At 36.0% G+C, this 23,494-nt stretch overlaps 1 protein-coding gene across 3 annotated transcripts in view; it reads right to left on the bottom strand.

Annotated features, from left to right (window-relative positions):
• Window positions 1–23,494, bottom strand: part of LOC150101280 (colorectal mutant cancer protein) — a 499,737-nt gene that overhangs the window by 142,593 nt on the left and 333,650 nt on the right. For all 3 annotated transcript variants that reach the window (XM_090400857.1, XM_090400859.1, XM_090400858.1), the window contains one exon: window positions 17,010–17,403. In XM_090400857.1, coding sequence (XP_090256983.1) covers window positions 17,010–17,403 — 394 coding nt within the window. The remainder of the gene's footprint in view (window positions 1–17,009; window positions 17,404–23,494) is intronic.

Below are 23,494 nucleotides of genomic sequence, written 5' to 3'. Positions count from 1 at the left end.
TCTATTATGTTTTTTTTTGGTGTTACAAAATAATTAAACATGATTTTAGTTTTTTTCTCTGTTTATCTTTAGACCAACTTTTCTGCTTTCATGATATAGGTCTTCTGGAGTGTTTGCAAAAATTATGATATCATCTGCATATCTTAGCGTAAAGTTTCTGTTATTAATTTTTATACTAAGGTTTGTCCAGTTTATATTATTAAATATTTCTTGAAGGACTGCTGTAAAGATTTTGGGTGATAGACAGTCTCCTTGTCGGACACCTTTTTCAATTGGTTTTCTATTGCTACTTGTGTGAAGTTGGATTGTTGCTGTGACAGTGCAATATACTGCCTGGAGGAGGTCTGTATATTCTCCAGGAAATTCCTGATTCTGAAGTGCCTTGGTTTCGATGGAGTCAAATGCTTTTTCATAATCAATAAATGCTAAACAGAGACAACTGGTTTTCCTCTGCTTTTTCTATTATTATTTTTTACTGCATGAATATGATCAGTTGTGCTATAATCTTTACAAAATCCTGTTTGTTCTACTGGTTGATTTGAGTCTAAAAGAGGGGTTAACCTGTTTGTTATTATTTTTGTGAGAATACTAACTTATAAAGTTCTTTTCTTCTCCTTTTTTAAATAACAGTATCAGAGTAGCATTTTCCCAGTTATCTGGTATCTTCTCCTCTTCTAGACATAAATTTCGTAAGCTTGTGACATAGTGAATTAAGTTATTTCCTCCTCATTTAATTAATTCTATGTGTATTAGATCTTCACCAGGACATTTTTCATTTGTTTTAATGGCCATTTTATTTCTTCTGAAGCGAATGTTGAGATGAATTCCTACCATTCGCTTCAATATTATCTATTGAAGGAGCACTACAAAGTTCTCTATGAAATTAGTGTAGTCTTTTTAAGATTTGTTCTTAATTCCTTATTGTGGTTTCATTCTTAGCTTTTATTGCCATTATTTGACCATTATGAACTGATAAATGTTTTCTTAGTATTTTCATATTTTTATTGTTTTCAAGTGTTTCTTTTATTTTTGTAGTATTATAAGATCTTATTTCATTTCTCATCTTTTTCCTTATTGTTTTGCAGAGTTCTGCATATTCTATTTTAGGAGTTAAGTTTTTGTGTTGTTTCATATTTCATCTCTTTTTTAGCAGTTGTAAGGTTTCCTCTGAAAGTTTTTGTTCTCTATCCTTGTTGCTTTTGAATTTACTGGCTGCTGAGATTATTGCTTCTGTTAGGTTTTTGCTCATTTTATTTATGTCTTTTTTAAATATGTTTATTAAATCTAGTTGTTGATTAATTTTTCTTCATGATCTTTTTTCTTATTTTCAATAGGTTTTAAATCAAAACTTCTTCATTTTTTACTGTTTAGTCATTTTATTCTTTCCAATTTAGAATTTATTTTAATTTTTCATCTTACCAGTCAGTGGTCACTTCCTGCGTGAGGAGTTACCATACCTCTATTGAGGCACTTTGACAATGACATTCTGACAATGTCATTATTTTTTGTGGATATTTCTTTTACATCTCATATCATACTACTTTTTGCTGAATTACATAAAAATTCATCATGCAGTTTTTGAGTTATAGTGATTTTTCTCTTTGTTTCTTAATTTATGGAAACCAGTGTAATATTCTATGGAACCCTCAGATTGGGTGGTTTCAACAAGTTATGATTCACTAGGAAGGATACACAGCAGATCACCCCCCCTCCCCCAAGATGCATTCTAGGTGCAAATCAAATTGCATCTGTTTAGAAATAAGAACTGATATCTTCAGCTAATATGAGTTCTCAAAGAATTACAGTATATGTGCACACACGTTTGCTTTCAGAAATATAGAACATGGTCTGTATTGAAATGTATTAAAGAAAATATCATAAATTAATCCATAACTGGAAAAGTTAACATACAGATTTAAAAAATAATATTAAAAGACTATTCAACAAGAAGTCTCCACTATAGAAATCAATGTAAAATTCTCAAGCGGATGTGTTTTTCCCATCAAGAAATTTTTAAAATGCTCTCGAAATCTTCAATATCAAAACTGTGTTGGTGTGTACTTCCAACTTGGAATTTATTTACAATGTAACAGCCAGTCTTGTTCTATGCCTCCCTCCAACTAAAGGATTGTAAATATATTTTTATTATCATCAACAACGGACGGCCATGGAGTCAAGAAACTCATAGTGGAAAGTCTCATATGCAGAACTTTCTGCATATGAGACTTTACTACATCAACTTATATGCACTCACCTGTTCCTGCATCCACCACACTCTCAGGCAATGAAATTATTGCAATTACCCACCACTCTCCATGCAAAAGATCTACTCCTCATCCCCATGCTCACACATACTTTATACAGCTTCTATGGATAGCCTCTTGTTCTCCCCATCTCCAGATAGTCTATGAAAATCTCATTTACACTAATCTGGCAATTATCCCTTACCAACTTACACACCTCGATCATGTCTCCCTCTTCCTTCTATCAACTTGGCTCTGTAATTTACATTTTCTCAATCTGTCCTCATACTCCACATTCCAGAGACCAGAAACCAACTTCGTCAATTGTCTCTGGACACTCTTCAACATCTCATCATCCTTTTGAAAATCTGGAAACCAAATCTGTGCACAGTAATCTATATGCGGCCTGATCAAAGTCTTTTAGAATGGAATCAAAAATCCTTACTTCTACAGGGTGTCCCAAAATTCACGCAAGATTTAAATTTAGCGCCATTTGTGCGGTAAAGTGTTGCCAACGAGAAAAAAAAGACAGCGTGACAGCTGACAGTTCAGGGTTATTAAAAATGACCACACACAGCGAAGAGAGTTCGTTGAATGGATTATGGAACAACAACAAGTGGAAGCTTATTTTTCGACCAAAATCATTTTCAGCGATGAGGCTCATTTTCATCTTGATGGCTTCGTTAATCAACAAAATTGTCGCATTTGGGGTTCAGAAAATCCACGAGTGATTGTTGAGAACTAAATGCATCCACAACATGTCACTGTTTGGTGCAGATCTTGGGCTGGAGACATCATCGGTCCATTCTTCGTCGAAAATGCGGCTGGTAAGGCAATAATAGTTAATGGTGCTCGCTATCGCGACATGATAATCCAGTTTTTTGTGCCTAAATTGCAAGATATGGATGTGGACGACATGTGGTTTCAACAAGACGGTGCCACATGCCATACAGCCCGAGAAACAATTCAATTACTGCACGAGTCATTTCCTGGTGTGTAATTTCCCATTTTGGTGATCAGAATCGGCGGCCCAGATCATGTGACTTAACGCCGTTGGACTTTTTTCTTTGGGGTTTTTTGAAGTCTAAGGTTTATGCCAACAAGCCCACGACCACCCACGCCTTGAAAGAGGAAATTGAGCGCTGTATCAACGAAATTAAGCCACATTTATGCAAAACGGTCATGGAAAATTTCGACAAAAGAGTGCGTATGTGCCAGCAAGGCCATGAAGGCCATTTACCCGATATGCTATTCCATGCATAACCCTATACTGTATACTTTATGAATCAATAAGAAATTACAATTTTTAATTAAAAACCTGCGTTTTCTATCAAAATTACTTCTTGCGTGAATTTTGGGACACCCTGTACAAGTCAGTGTTCTCTGCATCATTCTAATAATCCTCCAAATGTCCATGAAATTTCAAGTCCCTATCCACCACAACCACGAAGTTTATCTTCTCCAATTCCTCCAAAAATATCCTCACCAATCCTATTTTTTGCTTCCCAAATTTAAAAACCTTTTACTTTGCAATATCAAACTGACATCCTTACACATTCGCCCATTCACAGTCTATTTAGGTCCTCTTGAAAACCTATATCTGCTCTATTTCTCATAAGTCTCTCCAACTTTGCATCATCTGCAAACAACTGTATATCACCATTGAAGCCCTTTCCAATGTCATTTACATACAAATTAAACAATAATGGCTCCCAAACAGACATCTGGGACACACCACTAGTGACTTTCCTCTTCTGGGATATCATTCCCCATATCCAACCTGTTGAAACCTATCAGATAGCAAATCTCAAATTCAATGCAATAATCTACTATCCAATCCAACCTGGTCTAATTTAACTGCTAGTTTGTCATGTAGCAATCTATCAAAAGCCTTTGCAAAATATAAATATACTACTGTATATGTATTTCCCTTGTCCAATGTATTCATCATCTTGTTATAATAATTAAGCAGATTGCTAAACATGATCTTCCGATAGCAAATCCATTAAAAAGAATTCTATTCCTGTTCACCCAGTTATCATGAATCCTTGTCCTGACTAGCTACTCCAGCACCTTGAACAACTCCAGACAAGCAGATTGGCTTTTAATTTGAAGCCTTAGTCTATCACCCTCCTTCATGAAGAGGAACAATTTTGCAATCTTTCCATTCTTTTGGGACCTGGACTAATCTAAGACTCATGTTAAAAATGTACGTTACTGTTGTTAACTCCCTGGAACATTCCCTCAAGACATGCGGTGATATATCAGCAAGTCCCATGGACTTGTTGACATCAAATTTACTCAATTCTTCATTTGCTTCCTGCTCACTCACCATCAGCGGTTCCTCCTCCATTCCTACTGCTCTCAAGTTCTACATTAAGTTACAATTACAAGGATGGTATATTTTAATGAAGTGCTCATTTATGACATCTATTATATCCTGCTCAGTGTTTATCATTCTCCCATAATCATTCTTCCTTCTACTGGCCTCATGTAGAAAAAACTCCCTATGATTTCTTTTAGCATCATTTTCTAACCGCTGCTTATACCGTACTTTTGCTACCTTACTAAGTGAGTCACTTTCTTTGCTTGCTCTTTGTACTCCTCATATAACTGATTATCTCTACTCATCTTGTGCTACCTCCAAAATGTCTTTTTTTTTTTCAGATTGCACACTTCAGTCATCCATTTTACAGCTACCTTATTTAATCTCCTGACCTTTGTAATGTATTCAGTCATTGCCTCTGCCAGATAATTCCTGAGTAGAGACCAAGCAGCATTAATTTCTTTTCTATGCAGTTGCTCATTCAATGATAGCTCTGCAAGCTGCCTCCTGAGTCTGCCATCAAATTTACTCAATTCTTCATTTACTCACTTGCCTTATAGTTCAAGATATAAATCTTTCTCACAAAAGTCCTGATATGGCTGGCCCTTCATGGTCACTTTCACCAAACTGGGGAAGATGTGACAATTCATTAACAACAATATCGTCTGATGAGAAGGTAGTTATCCCTTAAAAAACCAAGAAATTCATTCTCTTTGGTTCCTGATGCTGTCTCTTCATTCCAGTCAATATTACCATAATTGAAATCACCTAAAATGATCCTCCTTTTCTTATTAGCCATATCAATTTGTCTAAACATTCCTTCTGCCATCCACATTACCAGGTCTAAAGCAACACCCTACTAAACATATTATCCTGTCCCCAACCACAATTCACACAATATTACTTCAAAACCACTGTCAGTATTTGATCCTTTTACCACCCTAGATGGGTGGTAACGTCTTCTTGAAAGACTACATATTCCTCCACTTCTATTCCTATCAAAATGCCATCCTTATTCAACCATGTCTCACTTATATCAACAATTTTTGAGTGAATGAACTCTATCAATGCTACAATTTCATTTCCCTTGTTTTGAATAATTTTAGCATTTGCAAACATACACATTAACTATTAATTATATGAAGAGCCAAAGGCTTCAATTCGGCGACATATAAACTTATTTAAGTTAAGGGATATTACATCCCACATTGTTTCATAGCCGAATATAGTAAATATATAAAGTTCGGCGAGTCCAAGCGTAAGCAAATACCTGGATAGTGTTACAACTGACCCTTTAGGGAGTGCGACACTGAGGCAACTCATGGTAAGGGTGGAGCAAGCTCCGATCACTATTCTTGATATTTCCCCATAATGTGAAACCCAGCTCCTAGGAGCTGTATTTTAGGGTATATGTAAGTTCTGTTTGCTACAAACTTGGTATTTCTAAGTCTACCTACTCACTGATGAGACCTCAATAAAGGTTGAAACCGGTCTGGGTAGTGACCTTCTCTCACTCATAATGTAGAACAGTAATACAGCTCCTAGGAGCTGAGTTTCACATTATTGGGAAATATCAAGAATAGTGATCGGAGCTTGCTCCACCCTTACCATGAGTTGCCTTAGTGTTGCACTCCCTAAAGGGTCAGTTGTAACACTATCCAGGTATCTGCTTATGCTTGGACTCACCGAACTTTATATATTTACTATATTCGGCATGAAACTCTTTGAGTTTCTTATTCGGCTATGAAACAATATGGGATGTAATATCCCTTAACTTAAATACACATTAACTCATTTCTGGTTCTATAGCAAGTCCCACTAACCCCACTTCTCGGACATGGCTCCTCTATACTCTCTCCCCTGTCCATAATATCAGTGATGACAGACATTCCTGTCTTTCATCACGGATATACCAGGCCTAAATGTCACCTCCACATCCTTGACTGTCTTAATCCTTTGTTGCACATTCATGCATATACTCCTGAAACCATCATCTACATTTTTCAAACAGTGTCCTCCTGTCCACCCATATCTCTGACATCTCTCCTTACCCTGTACACTCTGTGTTCCTTCTGTCTTATTCTCTTCACTCAAACCACTCACCTCTCCATTCACAAACTTGCTTACCTAACTCACCTCTTCTTCCACAATACCTCTTGCTTTCTCAGGTCTTACTTTTGCTCTCTCACAGAAACAGTTTCTCCTTACATGTTAAATGCCTTACACCTAATCCATCTCTTCTATACAGCTTTATCTGCCCCTCAAGCTCTGTCTACACATTCACAAAATGAACATTTTCTTCTCACACAACTCTGCTAGCATATCATTCATAATCTTCACTCACCTTTTCAACTCATCATTATCAATACCTGGGCAACACACTGACTACCTCATCTACCACACTGTTATCTTTTGCTCTCCTTACCAGCCTCATGACATCTCTCCTTACATTCTTCTTGTTACCAGTCAAATCATTCGTGCCAACTACCATTATAAATTCTTTTGCTCAAATACTCCTCTTATCCAGTGCAACCACCCTGCTCATTCTACCTCCCAGAAAACAGACCTTGTGCATCTTTTCATTCACCACACCTCTTATAATCGAATCTCCATATGTTGCCACTCTCAAATCTCTCAATATTTCTTCCAAATCTTTCGTCCCATTCTTCCTCACATTCCATTGCAAATCCGTAATTCTCCTCAGTTCATTCCTTATACACTTAATCTCTTGCCTTATTTACCAACTCTGTTTTCATATCTTGAATTAGTTTTTCAGTGCCATTATGCAATTGCATTTTAACTACCTTGCATCCGATGTCTTACTGCTCACCACTGGTATATATATTTACACACACACACACACACACACACACACACACACACACACACACACACACACACACACACACACACACACACACACACACACACACACAGGGTTACCATATTCTAAAATGCAAAAATGCTGATAAATTTGCACCCCATCGCCTGACCAACTCATTCCGGACACAAACATCTAACACAAAAATAAATACATATGTTTGAAATCTTTACCTTTGCAAGCTTATCATTAATTAGATGTGATGAGTATGCTTATTAGAACACACAAAAATATGAGATTTTAAGTGTCATCGTAAGTCTTATGAAACAAGAGTAGGCCTACATAAAAAAGAATTAGACTTATCACATTACATACATTACTTTGCAGCCCATGCACATTTTTCACTAGACCTAATTTTCTTTAGCAGTTCTTTGTTTCGACACAAATAGTCGAACACATTTTTACATGTAAAATGTCTGTAATTAAATTTAACTATAGCAAGTCCTTCCACAGATTCTATGGTAAATCTATTTCTTTCCTTGGTCCACTGAGCTTATATTAATGAAAAGAGCCTTTCTACACCGACATTGTGACCTGGAATTGCAAACAGAAACTGAGCCATCTTTACAATTTCATTGTACTGTTCTTCACTCTTGCAGAATTCAATGTAGTCACACCATTTTTTCTGACTTGACACTTCTTTTCCATCATATGAAGCAACAAATTTCTTCAAGTTGGAAAATTGGTCAAAACATTTGCTGTGATCAACTTGCACACCTCACTCTATCAAGAAGTGTATACATTCTTCTGCACTTTCCCAGGAGAGTTCTTTAAATAAGACACAGCCACTTAAAACAGAAAAATTCATTAAACTGTTGCATCCACATGTTCAAATGGTCTAAACACCCTACATAGAGTGTTTCCACATTACACCAAAACTTTTTTTACCCCAGATTTGAAGCCATCACTTTCCATTTTCTTCAACATGTCCTTTGCTTTCAATGGTACGAAATATTCATTTTTCCTTTCCTGAAGAAGATCATGTAATGAAGATAGTATTTCCATTACATCAATAAGATATTTTCATTATCAAAATGCAGACATGTCCGCATAAATGCTGATGTATGGTAACCCTATATATAACAAAAAAAAAAAAAAAAAAAAAAAAAAGTCCTGCATTCTTGCAGCACTTTTTTTGCAATATTGCAAAGGTTTCTAGATTAGTATAAAGATCTTTATTTTTATGAACCAAACTAATCTGGGGATATGATTTTAGGCATAAAAATGTACAAAAACAAGTGTAAAAAAAAATTCATAAAGCAAAGATAAAAACAATAAGGTATTAAAAGGCTACATACAAAAACAACATTGTATATATCAAAAATAATGTATGCTCTATGTACTCTTCTTAGGTGACATATTAATTTTCTGCAAAAATTTAAATATTGTTAGTTAGATAAAACCTGCCTGAGTGTATAGGGTTAACAATGATTATGAAAGTGGCTAAAATAGAGACTGTCCTCATTAACAAAATGAGGACAGTCTCTATTAATTAAAATATAACTAATATAACTAATGGTTAGCCCAGTACCACAGAACGCGCACATGTCACCACCCCTCAACAGGAAGAAGTGTGCGAGATGCAACTTTCTCTTTATGGATCCTGAGTAGACTGCACTATCACAATTTAATTTCAGGCTAAATTCAATGCGGCTTATTATCGGTCTCTCTATTCTATGATGATTGCAACTTTGATAAAAGTTTCTGTTTTATGATCTGCCTATAACTGGTGTAGAGTACAGACAGATGGTGGAACTTTGAGAAACAAGCTGAACTAGCTGCAGTAATCTACAGCCTCATTTCCATTAATCCTAATGTGGCTTGGGATCCAAAAGAAGTGCACATCCAAATGTAGCTTCCCTAACTGAGAGCACTCTGGATGCTTCTGTAGCTCTACACTTTATGTGGTCTACAGGAAAATGAATCTGTATATATTATGCATGTTTTGTAGCAATGCAAGCTCTACTGCATAGAGTTCAGCAATGAATTTGTTACTTTTCTAGTGGAATCTGAGCAGATATCATGCTATCTGGAAAGAAAGCAAAAGATCTCACTAATGTCATTGACACAAAATCAAAGTATTTGATTCTATAAGCTTGAAAGATATGGTGGTAGATAACAAAGAGTTTAAAATTTGGGTAGCCTGCAGAAAGAAATGCAACATTGTGGTATGCATGAATGCTACAGCAATACCATATTTAATGGGATCTGTGCAATATTGTCTACATTAATATCTAGAGTTTCAAACCAAAGGGTTGTGTAGAAGTCTGATGAGTGTTGCATTAGTGAGATCTTTTGCTTTCTTTCACTATAGGCAAAAAGTAACTGGTAACATGGGTTGGTCATTCAGGGATTTTATTTTACTAGAATATAGCAGACAGCTGTCGATGTCAAAAACAACAAAGGTGGTTCATTTGCCTCAGCATATATGATAGGAATCAGTGAGATTGATAATGCTTTAGTTGCAATTTTTATAGCTTGATAGTGAATAGGTTGCAACCATCATGGTGTACTCTCTCTGGTAGAAGCATAAACTTGGGATCCATATTCACATTTAGATCTTATTAGTGCACAATACAGGAGCAAAAAACATCTGTCTGCAACTTAAGAGGTGGAAGTGCAAAGAATGTTCATCAAATTAGAACACTTATCTTGCAACTGGTGTATCTGAGAAAGAAAAGTTAAGTTTTCTGTCAAATATAAGCCCTAAGAACTTGGCTTCTGATGCAACTGGGAATAAAGTTCATCCTAGTCTGAGTTAGGGTGGAGATCACATCCATGACAAAAAAGCACATAAACTCTCTTCTGCTGGGAAAATCTGAACTATTTGAAAGATAATCAATGGATAGATGCAGCTATCTTTCTATATCCATCCTTGTGTTACATGAATGACAAAAAATGGTAAACTCATCCACACAGAAGGTATTACTTATAACTGAGGGAAGTTGCTTGGTTATCAAATTAACCTTGATTGTAAAAAGCAAGTCACTTTGAAATGAACCTTGAGGGACTCCCTCTTCTTGTGTATACAGCTGGGAGAGAGTGGTTCTCACTTGGACTGAGAAAATTCAGTTGGATAAAAAATTCTTGATAAAAAAGAGATTCCCTCTGAGACCACAGTCATGTACATCTTTCAATATTCCAAATCTCCAAGCAGTAGTGCATGCTTTTCCCATATCAAAGAAAAACTGATACATGCTCACATCTTAGGAGGCATCTGTAATGGATGCCTCCAGTCAGCCTAGATGATCAACTGTAGAAAGATATTTGTGGAAGCCAGATTGTGCTTGATAGTTTATTGGAGATTTTGGATCTTTTACTGGCTTAGAAAAGGTAATAATAATAGCCTTTCCCCAGGTATCTGGAAACCCATTCTCACAGAAAATTCTGTTGAAAATGTACATCAGTTGATGCAATCATGGCTGAGGGCAACAGATTGTTTGACCATCTCATAATGGATATTAACTGGTCCAACAGCAATTGGACAAAAGTTAAGCAAATCAGTTTTCATTTCTTTTTTTCATGAAAAGCCTGTTGTATTCTTCAGTACTGTTATATATATTAAAACAACAACAACTGAATTTGTCATTTTTCTGCTTTGCATTTATGGATGAGGAACTCTGGTAGGAGAATAGGAAGATGCTGCAGATGTTTATAGCAAAATTCTCCCCAAGCATATTAGCAACTATTCAAGGATAGAGAGCTGATATGTGGTGTAACTGCCTTTTAATTTCTGGATTTAATCTCATACTTCTTTGCTGTTGGATGATCTTGTTACAGAAGATGCATATTGGATTCAGAATTCCTCTTTCTGGCTCTGTCAACAGGTGCGTCTTGCTAGGACTCGAGCATGTTCGAAAGCCATGAGGTTTGTTGATGTGGAAGATACTTCATGCCTTCTTCTGAGCTTCCCTGGCTCCTGTGAAATTATCATTCCACTTGACTTAGGGAAATGTGGAAACCAACTTAATGTTTTAAAAACTGCATCACTGATAGGAGAGGACTGACTATCACAGAAGTCAGTCCTCTTCTTAAGTAGAGAAGCCTCTACTTAAGAAGAGGTCTTCTTCGGTCTCTACCTAAGTAGAGAAGGTAAGCGGTTGGCTTGCTCAATTTTCCATCGTGATATCCATGATCTAGTATATGATTGCTCATTTAAAAAGGTTGATATCATGGGGAAATTTTCACTCCCATATAAGTGTTTTCAGTTTCCAAGTGGGAAGACAGAGGGTTAGCTGACAGTTAAGCCAATGGCAGTGAATGTTTTCTTCTTGCTTCTGGTGTTCAAGAGAGAGAGATTGTTGTCAAGCATACCTTTAAGAACTCTTCCTCTGATGTTTCCATTACCCCATAGAGTGTTGTCTCCATCTAAATCCTCCATTAAAAGGGGGATGGTAATTGCAATATGACAACATCAAGGTCATCCTGAGAAATATCTGTTGCAGGAGAAAGGTAGATGCAGAATACTATTACAAGAGTTCTGAACTAAGAGTCAGGTAGCAACTGCTTCTACACTGGTGTTAAGTGGGACTTGCTGTAATTTCCCACTATGATGAAAAGTTCTCCATGGGTAAGCCAATCCTTATGATAGTAAGCGAATCCGTATGCCAACCCTGTCCTGTCCTTATGATGATACATACATACATTTCATAATGAATCCTGCAACTAAAAACATATTTGTTTATACTTCTGGAAGAAAGCCTTGATGTCATTGATGTTTTGTAAGAATCCATGATAATTCCATTGTAAAAATGTTTTCGTTATTTCTTTTTGGTGGTATCATCTGGCTTCCTATGTTGAGATGTTTTGTTTTCATTAGCCTTCGATTTTTTCTTTTTTGGAGAATTGTGGATAGATAATGTCAGTCATTTCTTCATCATGAAAAATATCCCAGATGTCATCAAAGTGGAACCCCTCTAGTTATATTAATTGTTTTAACTTCCTGTGGGGGAGTGGAGGTATTCATGCTATCTGCTAACTTTAATAAATGGCCTGTTGACAAGCCATCTATTAAAGGATCTGGAGGCATTTCTTTAGTATGTGAGATACATGTCCCATTATGTTTTTAATAAGAGGATTTTCATGTAGCGAGACCAATTTTGGCATGTCGTCAAAAGTGAGTCTATATCGATTCTGATTCACTCAAAGGAAATAGCAAGTCAAACTGTTCAGAGATGGTATACTTGTGAGAAGGTTGTGTCCCTAATGACACTTTTACAGTTGCCTTCTTGGTGTAAAAAGGTTTTTACCAGTTGTTGCTACTTTTATGGTATTCTGCCTTTTCACCTCCTGATAAGTAATACATTGCTCTGTTTTTAATTTCTCCTTACACCTTTGGCATATTTGGAAGTACAATGGATGGTCTCCTTCACAGTTAGAGCATTTCAGTGTTTTGCTCTTAGACTTTATTCTATGATCGTTACTGCTGCATCAGGCACAGATGACATCTCCACAGACAGTTGGAAAATGACCACATTTCTGAGAATAAAGCAGTACAAAGGGTTTGGAAGATAGAGCCTTCCTGGGAAGCTGAGATAACCTGCTTTGACAGATGTCGGTGGTTCTGGTGTGTTGAAGGTGAGGATGATGTTCCCGGTGAGAGCCAGGTATCCATCCCTACATATGAGGGTTGTCCTTATGGCCATCATTGATCTTTTTGCTGCTTCAGTTCAGAGCATATCTCCTCATTGGAAGCATCAAGAAGGTCCCACTCTGATATTACACCTCTGGAAAAATTTAAGATTTTGTGGAGGATAGCCATAATTGGTATTCCCCAACAGATGCACATGAAGTAATTTTCAGACTGTGTCACTATCACCATTTCAATAAGAATATCGCCCAAACAGAGTTTCTTTAGAGCTTTTTGAAATCTACCAGCCCTTCTGGACGATGAGTGACATTTTCCAAGTGGACATTCCTGTGCTGAATGCAGGATTAAGAAAGATGGTAAATTTCTTACAGTTTCTGATGTTATCTGTTTTCTATTTTTTTTGTTGTTGATGTTTCTATGGTTTTTGAACATAGCAGGGTCTTTTTGAAGCCTTTGATAGACTAGAGCAGTGGTTCTTAACCTTTTCTAAGTCACGGAACACTTTTCATTATAAGAAAAATTTGGGGAGCACCAAAAGCATTAGGAATGTACTTGCCATTTATAAAAATTGAACTTATTTTAATGCGATGCTTGAGCTTGTCAGTTTTTGCAGATTTCAGCAATATCAGATCTAATATGTGATATAGCTACCCTCATCTGTTTGTCTATATTAGTATGTTCTTCACGCTTTTTAATTTTTATATTCGTTAAACCGAGCTCACACAAATATGATGTTGAAAACTGCAACAAAATTTTCAGTGCCCTTGTGGAGAGAGTGGGTATTCGGCTTGGACAAAAATCCAAAATTCCTCAAGTTATTTCAGAGAATTTCATTTCTAGAGTACGATCTGTTGACAAGGTAACTAATTGTTCTTCTTGTAACGAAAATTCACAACTCAATGTATTAACTGTACCAAATGGATTTCGTATCCAGTCATTACTGTGTGATTTAAGGAAGGAAAGTAACTTAATCTTTTCTTCCAATATTGTTAAATGTTCTGTTATAATGGAAATAATTCCCACGACATTTTTATCATGGAGCGAAGGAAACATATCTACTGTATTTTTTCTGATAAGCGGTTTTTACAAAGAGATACTTTTTTCTGAAAAGCTGACAATTTGTCAGTGGATGTTAAAATATTTTCATTTTCCCATTGGATACTTATATTGACGCTATTTAAATAATTAAAAATATCAGCTAAACATGCCATTTTAGCACACCAAATATCATTTTGAAGACATCAAAAGCATCTGTACCTTCATTTTGAAAAAAGGCCAATAACTCATTCTTAAGTTCTAAAATTCGGAATTGCACTTTACCCCTGGATAACCATCTTATTTCAGTATGCAAAAGCAAAGATTTGTACTTGGCTTCCATAGATATGCAAAGCTTTTTTAAAAAGGCATGCTTTTAAAGGTCTCTTGACGTGATGTAATTTACCATATTCACATCTTGGTCTAGTATGGATTTTAATATTGCCGGTAATGTTTTTGTGTCATGTGACATCTTTCACCTGCGGAACACAAGTGTTCCGGGGAACACTGGTTAAGAACCACTGGACTAGAGCATCAAAAATTATTTATTCTCAGAGGGAGTTTGATTCATTGCCAGAGTTCCCTAACCAACATGGAGCCACACCTAGACACATACTTTCCAGCAAGTAATGACTGTGTCAAGGAGAAAAATGTCAGGGCTACACCAAATGCTACACCAGTACTACAGAAAGGCTTGGGGGACTGTGCCAGGTTCATAGGGGAAAGAGACTTCCTGCAACACCACAGGCAAGTTGAAACATTTTAGCTGGGCAATCCAGCACAAGGATGGCATGGCGACCCTTGTGCTATGAAAATGTGCAACTGTCACGCTGTGACAGAATTGTTTAAGTCTCAGATCTGGCAAGGTTCCAAGAGATGCTGGAAAGAGGATAAGAGAGTTACATTATATAAAGGTGGCTTCCAAGATAGAATTAGCAAATTACAGACCAATTAGCATCTCAGGAATGGTACTTGAAATACTGGAAAAGTTGTTGATAAGTAAAATCCAGATATGGATGAATAGGAATGTGATACTCTATGGCTTTGTAAAAGGTAGATTCTACTATAGTAACTTATATTTTATAAAGGAATGACTGCGGAATTAGATAAGGGAAATGGCCACACCACAATACTGCTGGGACTTTGCAAAGGATATGACAGAATACCACGTCGAAAACTATTATATAAGTTGGAGTAAATGGGAATGGATGGGTGTGTGTGTACAAGGGGAGTATCTGACAGATATCAGAGAGTAGTATATGTTGAAATGAAATCAAAGTAAATGAGGGCAACTAGTGGAGTACATCATGGTTTTGTACCAGGGACACTACTCTTTCATTTGTATACTAGTGATATGGATTTGGGGGGGGGGGGGGGGATATTCACTTGTTTACTGACAATGCAAAACTGGGAAGGACAATTGTTGATAATAGTAATTGTTTTTTGGGGTGGTACACAATCTAAGAGAAGACTATACACATGGAAAAAACCAGAGAACATGAAGTAAGACAAGAAAATTTTCAATACATGATGGAGCAGGAGTTTAACTCTTAGAAGTTGTGTAACAATGTGCACCAATGTTCACCCTAAGTTGTGCACGTACACAAGGTCAAAAATGGAGTACACGTGCCTAGTGACTGCATACACAAAATTTTTGCTTTCAGAATTTCTAATTTCTAATCAATAATTTTTGAACACACTCTAGAAATGAAGTATTTGATAAATCATACTTGTCACTTATTTTATTTAGTAATTTCTCCAATGTTTCCACTGAAATATTATTCTAACCCATTCCAACTTAAAACACTAAGTACTTTTTAGTACATGCTGTGTGGGTGAAGTGACAATGATGTCAGCAAGTGACAGAGGAATATTTGTTTAGAGTGTCAACTGTCTAGAAAGTACAATCACTTAGATGCATGAAACAGTGATGGATTTTTGTAGCTACATGAATTTAAATGAATTAAAAGGCATAGAATTTCCTATTGTAGAACTCATTGCATATATTCCTATTGTAGAATTAGTTACTGAGATACTAGCAAAAATTTTATATATAAGCTGGACATAATGGGATATGCAGAATGGAAAATTGAACTAAAGTTCTATAAATGTATTTTCCTAAATAAATGCTTTGTTTAATTAAAAACAGATTGCAGGCTTCTGACCCTTGTATATTTGCAACTATAAAGTCAGCCTATGATGCTTTAATAATGAATTCTAAATTTAATCCCATTCAAATAATATCTATCTTTCAAAGAGCATAAAAATAGGACGGAACCCCCCCCCCACTGGAAACTTCTGTTTTTCGTTTCAAAACCTCAAGAAAATTGACTGCAGAATTCAGGTTATTTCATACAAAAATATAAAGTATTGAGGACCATGAAGTGGCAGCAGTTGTCTGCTACACTCTCCTCCCTAGATGTTAATTAAAATTACTGATAGTCTTGGGGCAGCAATTCTGTAACTGGCTATAAGTGGAGACAAGCTTCCCAATAGTCTTAAAAAGTTAATTATTGCTAAGTGGCCTTGCCTACTCCCTTTAAGGACTAAAAATGTGAAGCAGACTCTTATTTTCATGCTCAAAGTACAGAACATTTATTTTGACCAAATTATTTTGTTCAGTTTTGAACAGTTATTTTGTTCCTGAGGGCAAAATTCAATATTATTCTCCAGAGCCAATCTGGGGAATAATACTGACTTTTCAATCAGTATTATTCCCCAGATTGGCTCCAAAGGAAAAATAAAAATTTGTTGTCCAGTGTAATTTGATCCATATTTTTTATGTGATGGCTTTGTCAAATAACATCTAATATAATGCATACCATGAGTTAAATCTAAAAACTAACAATAACCAGGGTTTTAGATAAGTACATTTATTTAAATTAATATCTTCATTTGCAGAAATAATTACACTTTTGAAGGTAATTTTTTTACCTACTGCTCCAAGGCCTGCTGCTCGGCAATTAGCCAAAATTAATCCTTGTTCTGACTCCATAAGAGTTAAGAGTATTTCAAATGTTTCTATAGTCTGGTCACTATATGACAGTGCCAGTTGTAGAGCTGTATTATTAGATTCATATTTTCCAATCAGCACACTTAATCTATCACACTGGCCTTTACTTTCCTCTAGAGTTAAGTTTAAAAGATCATTCTGGGATTTCAGATGCTCAATTTTGCTGTTTAGTCTTTCCATTTCCACTTCAAATTCTCTTATTTTACTTTCTGGAACAGTTGACCCAGAACTGAAGATAGCCTGAAATATCTCTTGTGCATGTGACTCTTCTTGCACATTATGAACTAGGTGTTCAGCCACTTTTGTAGTTGACAACTAGAAGAACAAATGGGAAAAAGACAAACAGTTAAATAAATGGAGATCATTCTGGGCTTTCAACCCATTGTATAATAACTGTTATTCAAGAATATATCATTTATGATTTTGAATATCTGTAGCAAATTTATTGAATTACATCTGGCTTTCTTGTGCCTCACCCATTTATGGATTACTGAATGAGTAGCAAGTAAATGCAACATGAAAATACACAGTCTGCCTGTTAAGTAATGAGACTGATTTTTTACAGGACAGCCTTTTGAATAAAAGTAACAAATGTGTTTATAGTTTAGACCGATAGAATGTGTTGTAATTGCAGGTACAACTTTCAAGTCAGATGATGCAGTAGTTTTCATGTGCAGCAACCAATGAAGCAAGAGTGTTGAGTGGAGCATGTCAGAAGTTGAGTCATGGAACAAAGAGCTGTGATAAGATTTTACTGTAAATCAGGAAAACCTACTGCAAAAGTGTACCAAGACCTAAAAAAGTTTATGGCAATGACAGCTGTGCCAACAGGTGTTCCACTGGTTTTCAATGTTTAAACAGGGGAAGAAGTCCCTGGAGGATGAACCATGCTGTGGATGGCCAGTTTCTGCTCAGACCAAATAAATGTGGTGAAATTTGTTCCTGAGGGCACCGCAGTGAACAGTCAGTATTATTTAGGAGTGATGCAACATCTGTATGCCTGCACGCAACGTGTAAGGAAAGAACTGTTCCACAACAACAACAATTGCTTTCTCTGTTGAATGACAAGCAACCACGCACTGCCTGTGAAGCAGTTTCTGGTTCAAAGTCTATCTATATGAGCGAACATTCCTCCTTATTCCCCAGATTTGGCTCCTGCAGACTTTTTCCTCTTTCAAAAGATGAAGTGTGCCTTGAAGTGGGGGCGCTTCAGTGACATTGAGGACATCCAACGTGGTGTGACACAGAGACTGAAGGAGGTTCCCATTCAGGACTTCCACCATGCCTTTGAACCATCCGACTCCACATAATGTTTAGCATAAACATTATGTGGAGTTGGAGAAGATTATTTTGAATCTGTATAATTGACATTGCCAAATGTAGTTCATTGTTTTGATATAATAATTGTTCTCTCATTACTTAACTGGTACACTGTGCATGCTGGAAATAAAAGTGATATGAATACAACAAAGCTGCCTACACTAAGGCAAGTATTTCACTATGAAAGTGCATGGGCAACTACTCAACAGAAGTCCATGCACTTTCATAGTTAAATACTAGTGTAGTGCTGTTGAACAAGACTGATATTTCTTTAGATCAACCAAGGTAAAATTTCTTTCATGTACCTGTACATATTGTAATGTGTAATTAACAAAACACTAAAAATTATTTCATCATCATCAAATTCCTGCCATGTACCCACAAGGGGTGTACAGGATATGATAGTACTACATGAAAAAATTATATCATTACTAACTTCCATCTACAATTTTCCTCCAAATCAGTCTGTTACTTGTCAAGACTCCAACATTATCAGATCTTATATTTCTATCGTCTAAGGCACTTTGTACCATATCAATCCACCTGTATCTTGGTCTTCCTCTGGGTCGTTTTGCTAATCTTTCCTCGTCCATTCTATTTAGGTGACCATACCACCTGAGATTAGCTCTGCTAATGCATTCCTGGATGCTGACAATATCAAGTTCTTTCCTAATATCCTCGTTTTTAATATGATATTGACATTGATGCCATCTGTTCATGCCTATAATCTTTCTCAGGACTCTCATATCTGCGGTCTCTAGTCTTTGGTCAAGTGTTTTACTTCTGACCCAGCTCTCAGATCCATAAGTTAAAACTGGTTTGAACACTGTCTTGTATACAGCTAATTTAGTGTTCCGACTAATTTCTCTCTTATTCCATATGAATTTATTCAATTGACTTCCCACCATACCAGCTTTGCTGATTCTGTTGTCTATTTCTATATTTAATTTACCATCTTCAGTAAAAATCGTGCCTAAATAGCTGAAATGTTTTACTTGTTCCACAGGTTCTACATTCACATCACAGTTCACATTTTCAATGATTCTGCCTATTTTCATTGTCTTTGTCTTTTTATTGCATACCATATCTCTTCATACCATATCTATTACAACAACTATTCAATTTAGTCAGAGAATCTTGCAGACTTGTAGCGGATTTATTTAGAAGTATAACATCATCCGCATAAAGCAAACAGCTGACATTAACATCTCCAATTTTGATATCATGTTTAATACCACTTTCCTTCATAATGTGATCCATATAAATAATGAATAACAGAGGGGATAATGTACATCCTTGTCTCACACCAGATTTAACATTAAACCATCTTCCTGTACTTCCTTCAATTCTAACTGCTGACTTACAACTCAAATAAAGACTAAGTATTGCTTGATATAATGCCCCATTGACACCATATAACTGCAGCATATTGAAGAGCTTCTCTCTTGGCACCTTATCATATGCCTTTTCCAAATCGACAAAACTTAAATACAGATCTTTGTTATATTCCCATGCTTTCTCGACTATTTGTCGTAAAGTGAAGATCTGATCCTGACAGCCTCTGTTTGGACTGAATCCAGCTTGTTCTTCACCAAGCTTTTCTTCCACAATTCTTCTCAACCGTTTCTCAAGTATACTTGCATAGATCTTGCCAGGAACACTCAGTAGGGAAATACCTCTGTAATTCTCATATTCAGTTTTATTTCCCTTTTTATATATGGGTACTATGAGAGCTCTACTCCAATCATTAGGAATTCGTCCCTCTGTCCAGGCATTCTGAAATATGCAGTGCAGCCACTGTAAGACTCTTATACCACACTTCAGCATTTCTGGTCGAATATCATCTACTCCAGCTGCCTTTCCACATTTCATGCATTTGATGGCTTTTTCTACTTCAAGTATGGATATGTATTCCTGCCTGCATGCCTGGTCAGTGTTTTTTACCACTGTGCTGTCATCACTGCTTGTTTCATTTAGAAATTTTTCAAAGTAATTACTCCATACTTCAAGGATATCTTTTTCTCCAGTTTTCATGTCACCTTTATCATCTCTAACTCCTTTTACAGCATTCTTTCCTCCATTCCTAAGCTTCTTCAACAACCTCCAGAATATTTTGCCACCTTCTTGATATTTATTTTCTATATTCTTGCCAAAGTCCTCCCATGACTTTTGTTTAGCTTGTTTTACACAGTGCTTAGCATTCTTGCATTTGTCTCTATATTCTCTAAGAGCACAAGCTGACTTATTTGCCAGGAACTTTTGATATGCTTTCTTCTTTTCTTTCACTGCCTCTTTAACTTCCTGTGTCCACCAGGGAGTTCTGATTTTTTTATCCTTGCAGACAACCTCACCACATGCCTCTCTGGCAGAATCAATCAATGTTTATTTTAAAAATTATTTTTAAAATAAAAATATCTAATTATGCATTTAGATCCATGTCTTTCCAAATCACTGGATGGAAAGACCTGGACACAGCTACAGACTTGATATCATTAAACTCTTCTCTATTGAGTTCATTTACCCAATTGCCATTGCTCAAAAGGAGATCTAGTGCTGGATCATATGGTTATATCACAGCTAATTAAATGTATGGCACTATACATATTTCTTCAGAAAACAGAAATTGACAAACTATTCCATATATAAAATATCTGAAAAATAAGTAAATTATATATATATAATATTCATCCAAGCTTGATTTACTTCCTCAGTCTTAAGTAAAAGGCTATTTATATTCCACTAATTTGAGCCCTACCCAAGGGCCTATGAGTTGTGAAAATACTTTCTAAATATGAATGCTGTGCCGAACAAAGCGACCTTTAGCAGCTGCCCAATTTTTAATCCATCTAACTCGAGTGCTTCTAGATGTTTTTTCAATGTTTTAGGGATGGTGCCTAAATTGCCTATTATTATGGGAACAACGTTCGTTTTCTTTTGTCAGATTCGTTCAACTTCGACTTGCAAATCGCAATACTTCGTAATTTTTTCGGTTTCTCTGTCGTCAATCCAACTATCTCCTGGTACTGATATTTCGATAAACTGAACACCCTTGTTCTCACTTTTTCCACCCACTGTATATCGGTGTATTACATTTCAAGCTTTTGTCACTGGATTTTGAAATCCCAGAGTATTTTAGCTTTTTCATTCTCAACCACTTTCTGGTGAACTTTATGCTTCCAATAGTCTTTAGATACTTTAAACCCATACTTTTTGCATAAATGCCAGTGAATTATCATAGCTACGTTATCATGCCTTTTATGGTACTCAATCTGTACGATTTTGCTGCACCCACTTATGTGGTGTACTGTTTCTTCCTTTTCTTTGCACAATCTACATTTACTGTCTTCTTGAATTTTTTGTATTTTTGCCTTCATAACGTTGGTTTTAATGGCCTGTTCTTGTGCAGCAAAAATTACCGATTCTGTTTCTTTCTTTAGTGCTCCATTTCTCAACCATTGCCAGGTCAAGTTGCTGTCAGCGCTGTCCTCTATACTGTGAAGATATTTTCCATGCAATGCCTTATTTTTCCATCTTTCAGTTCGCACTTTTACTTGGTTTTGTATTCCAATTTTGTCTCCATGGGTTTAAATAAACCCTCTTTCTTTACCTCAATTAGAAATTTTTCTGTTGTTTGCTGCAGAATCATTCAAATTTTGTTTTACTTCTTCAATAACTTGCTTTACTTATAATAATCTTCTACCTCCTTTTTTGAGTAATAGATAGAGCCTATCAATGTCACTGCGAGGATTGAGGGCATGGTGCATTGTCATTAATTTTTGAGTTTTTCGGTCTAAATCTTCAATCTCTAGCTGGGTCCATTCAACAATGCCTGCTGAATATCTCAGAACAGGTATGGCCCAGGTGTTAATTGCTTTTATCAAATTTCCAGCATTAAGCATTGACTTAAGGAGTTTCCTTAGTCGTCTTATTGTATTCTGCTCTAGTTTTTCTTTGATCTTATTGTGTAGAATTTCTGATGCTTCTAAAATTCCCAAATATTTGTAGCTATCTTCGAATTTTATTGCCTTGATTATTTCACCATTGAGCAGCTCAATTTCGTTCAGATCTTCAAACTTTCCTCGTTATTCAACCAATTGCACATTTGTTTAAGCCGAAATTGATTGATATATCATGACTGAATATGTGCACAGTATTAAGCAATGATCTGAGTTCATTCCCTGATTTTGCATACAACTTCAGATTGTCCATGTATAAAAGGTGAGATATCTTAGCACTTTTTTGTGCAGTGTGATAACCATGAGCAGTTTTATTTAAATTTCTAGTTAAGGGGATCAATGACAAAATACACAAAAGAGGAGATAATGAGTCTCCTTGAAAGATACCCCTTTTTATGTTTACCTCTCTAATTATTTCTCTATTCAGAACCAATGTTGTTTTCCAGTTTATCATGCTGGATTGCAAAAATTTTTGTACGTTTTTGCTAATACCAAATAGTTCTGTGCATTTAAAATCCAACTATGAGGCACCGAATCAAACGGCTGTTTTATAATCTATCCAAGCCATGTGAAGGTTGGTTTATCTAAATTTGCAATTTTTCAGAATCATTTTATCAATCAGCAATTAGTCTTTTGTGCCTCTTGAATTTTTGCTACTACCTTTTTGTTCAACTGGAAAAAGAAAATTTGCTTTAAGATAGCTGTATATTTTGCCAGCTAATATGCCTGTGAGCAGCTTAAAAGTTGTTGGCAGGCAGGTTACTGGTCAGAAGTTTTCTCGCTTTGGACCTTTTTCTTTATGTGTGGCTCACAGCAGGGAAAACCTTCATAAAGGTTTTCCCTGCTGTGAGCCACTCTTCTTTGCTTTATCCTTCTAAAACATCATTAAATTGATTAGCAAGTCTTTCGTGTAAACCTGTCAGATATTTTAACCAGTAGCCATGTAATTCATCCTTCCCGGGTGTTGACCAATTTTTTATCTTTTTAGCTTGCTTTTGAACCATTTCAGTTGTTATTTTCAATTGGTCCATTTTTCGTTCTTGAAATTCATTCGTAATTTGTTCAATCCACTATGCCTTGTTATTGTGCCTCTTAGGATTGTCCTATAGGTTTTTCCAAAATTTAAGTGT

This window comes from Typopeltis vanoorti, chromosome 11 (genome assembly GCF_054136105.1).
Source record: "Typopeltis vanoorti isolate ZY-2024b chromosome 11, IOZ_Tvanoo_1.0, whole genome shotgun sequence".
In the NCBI taxonomy this organism is placed as follows: domain Eukaryota; kingdom Metazoa; phylum Arthropoda; class Arachnida; order Uropygi; family Thelyphonidae; genus Typopeltis; species Typopeltis vanoorti.
This window is presented reverse-complemented; position numbering and strand designations above follow the sequence as displayed.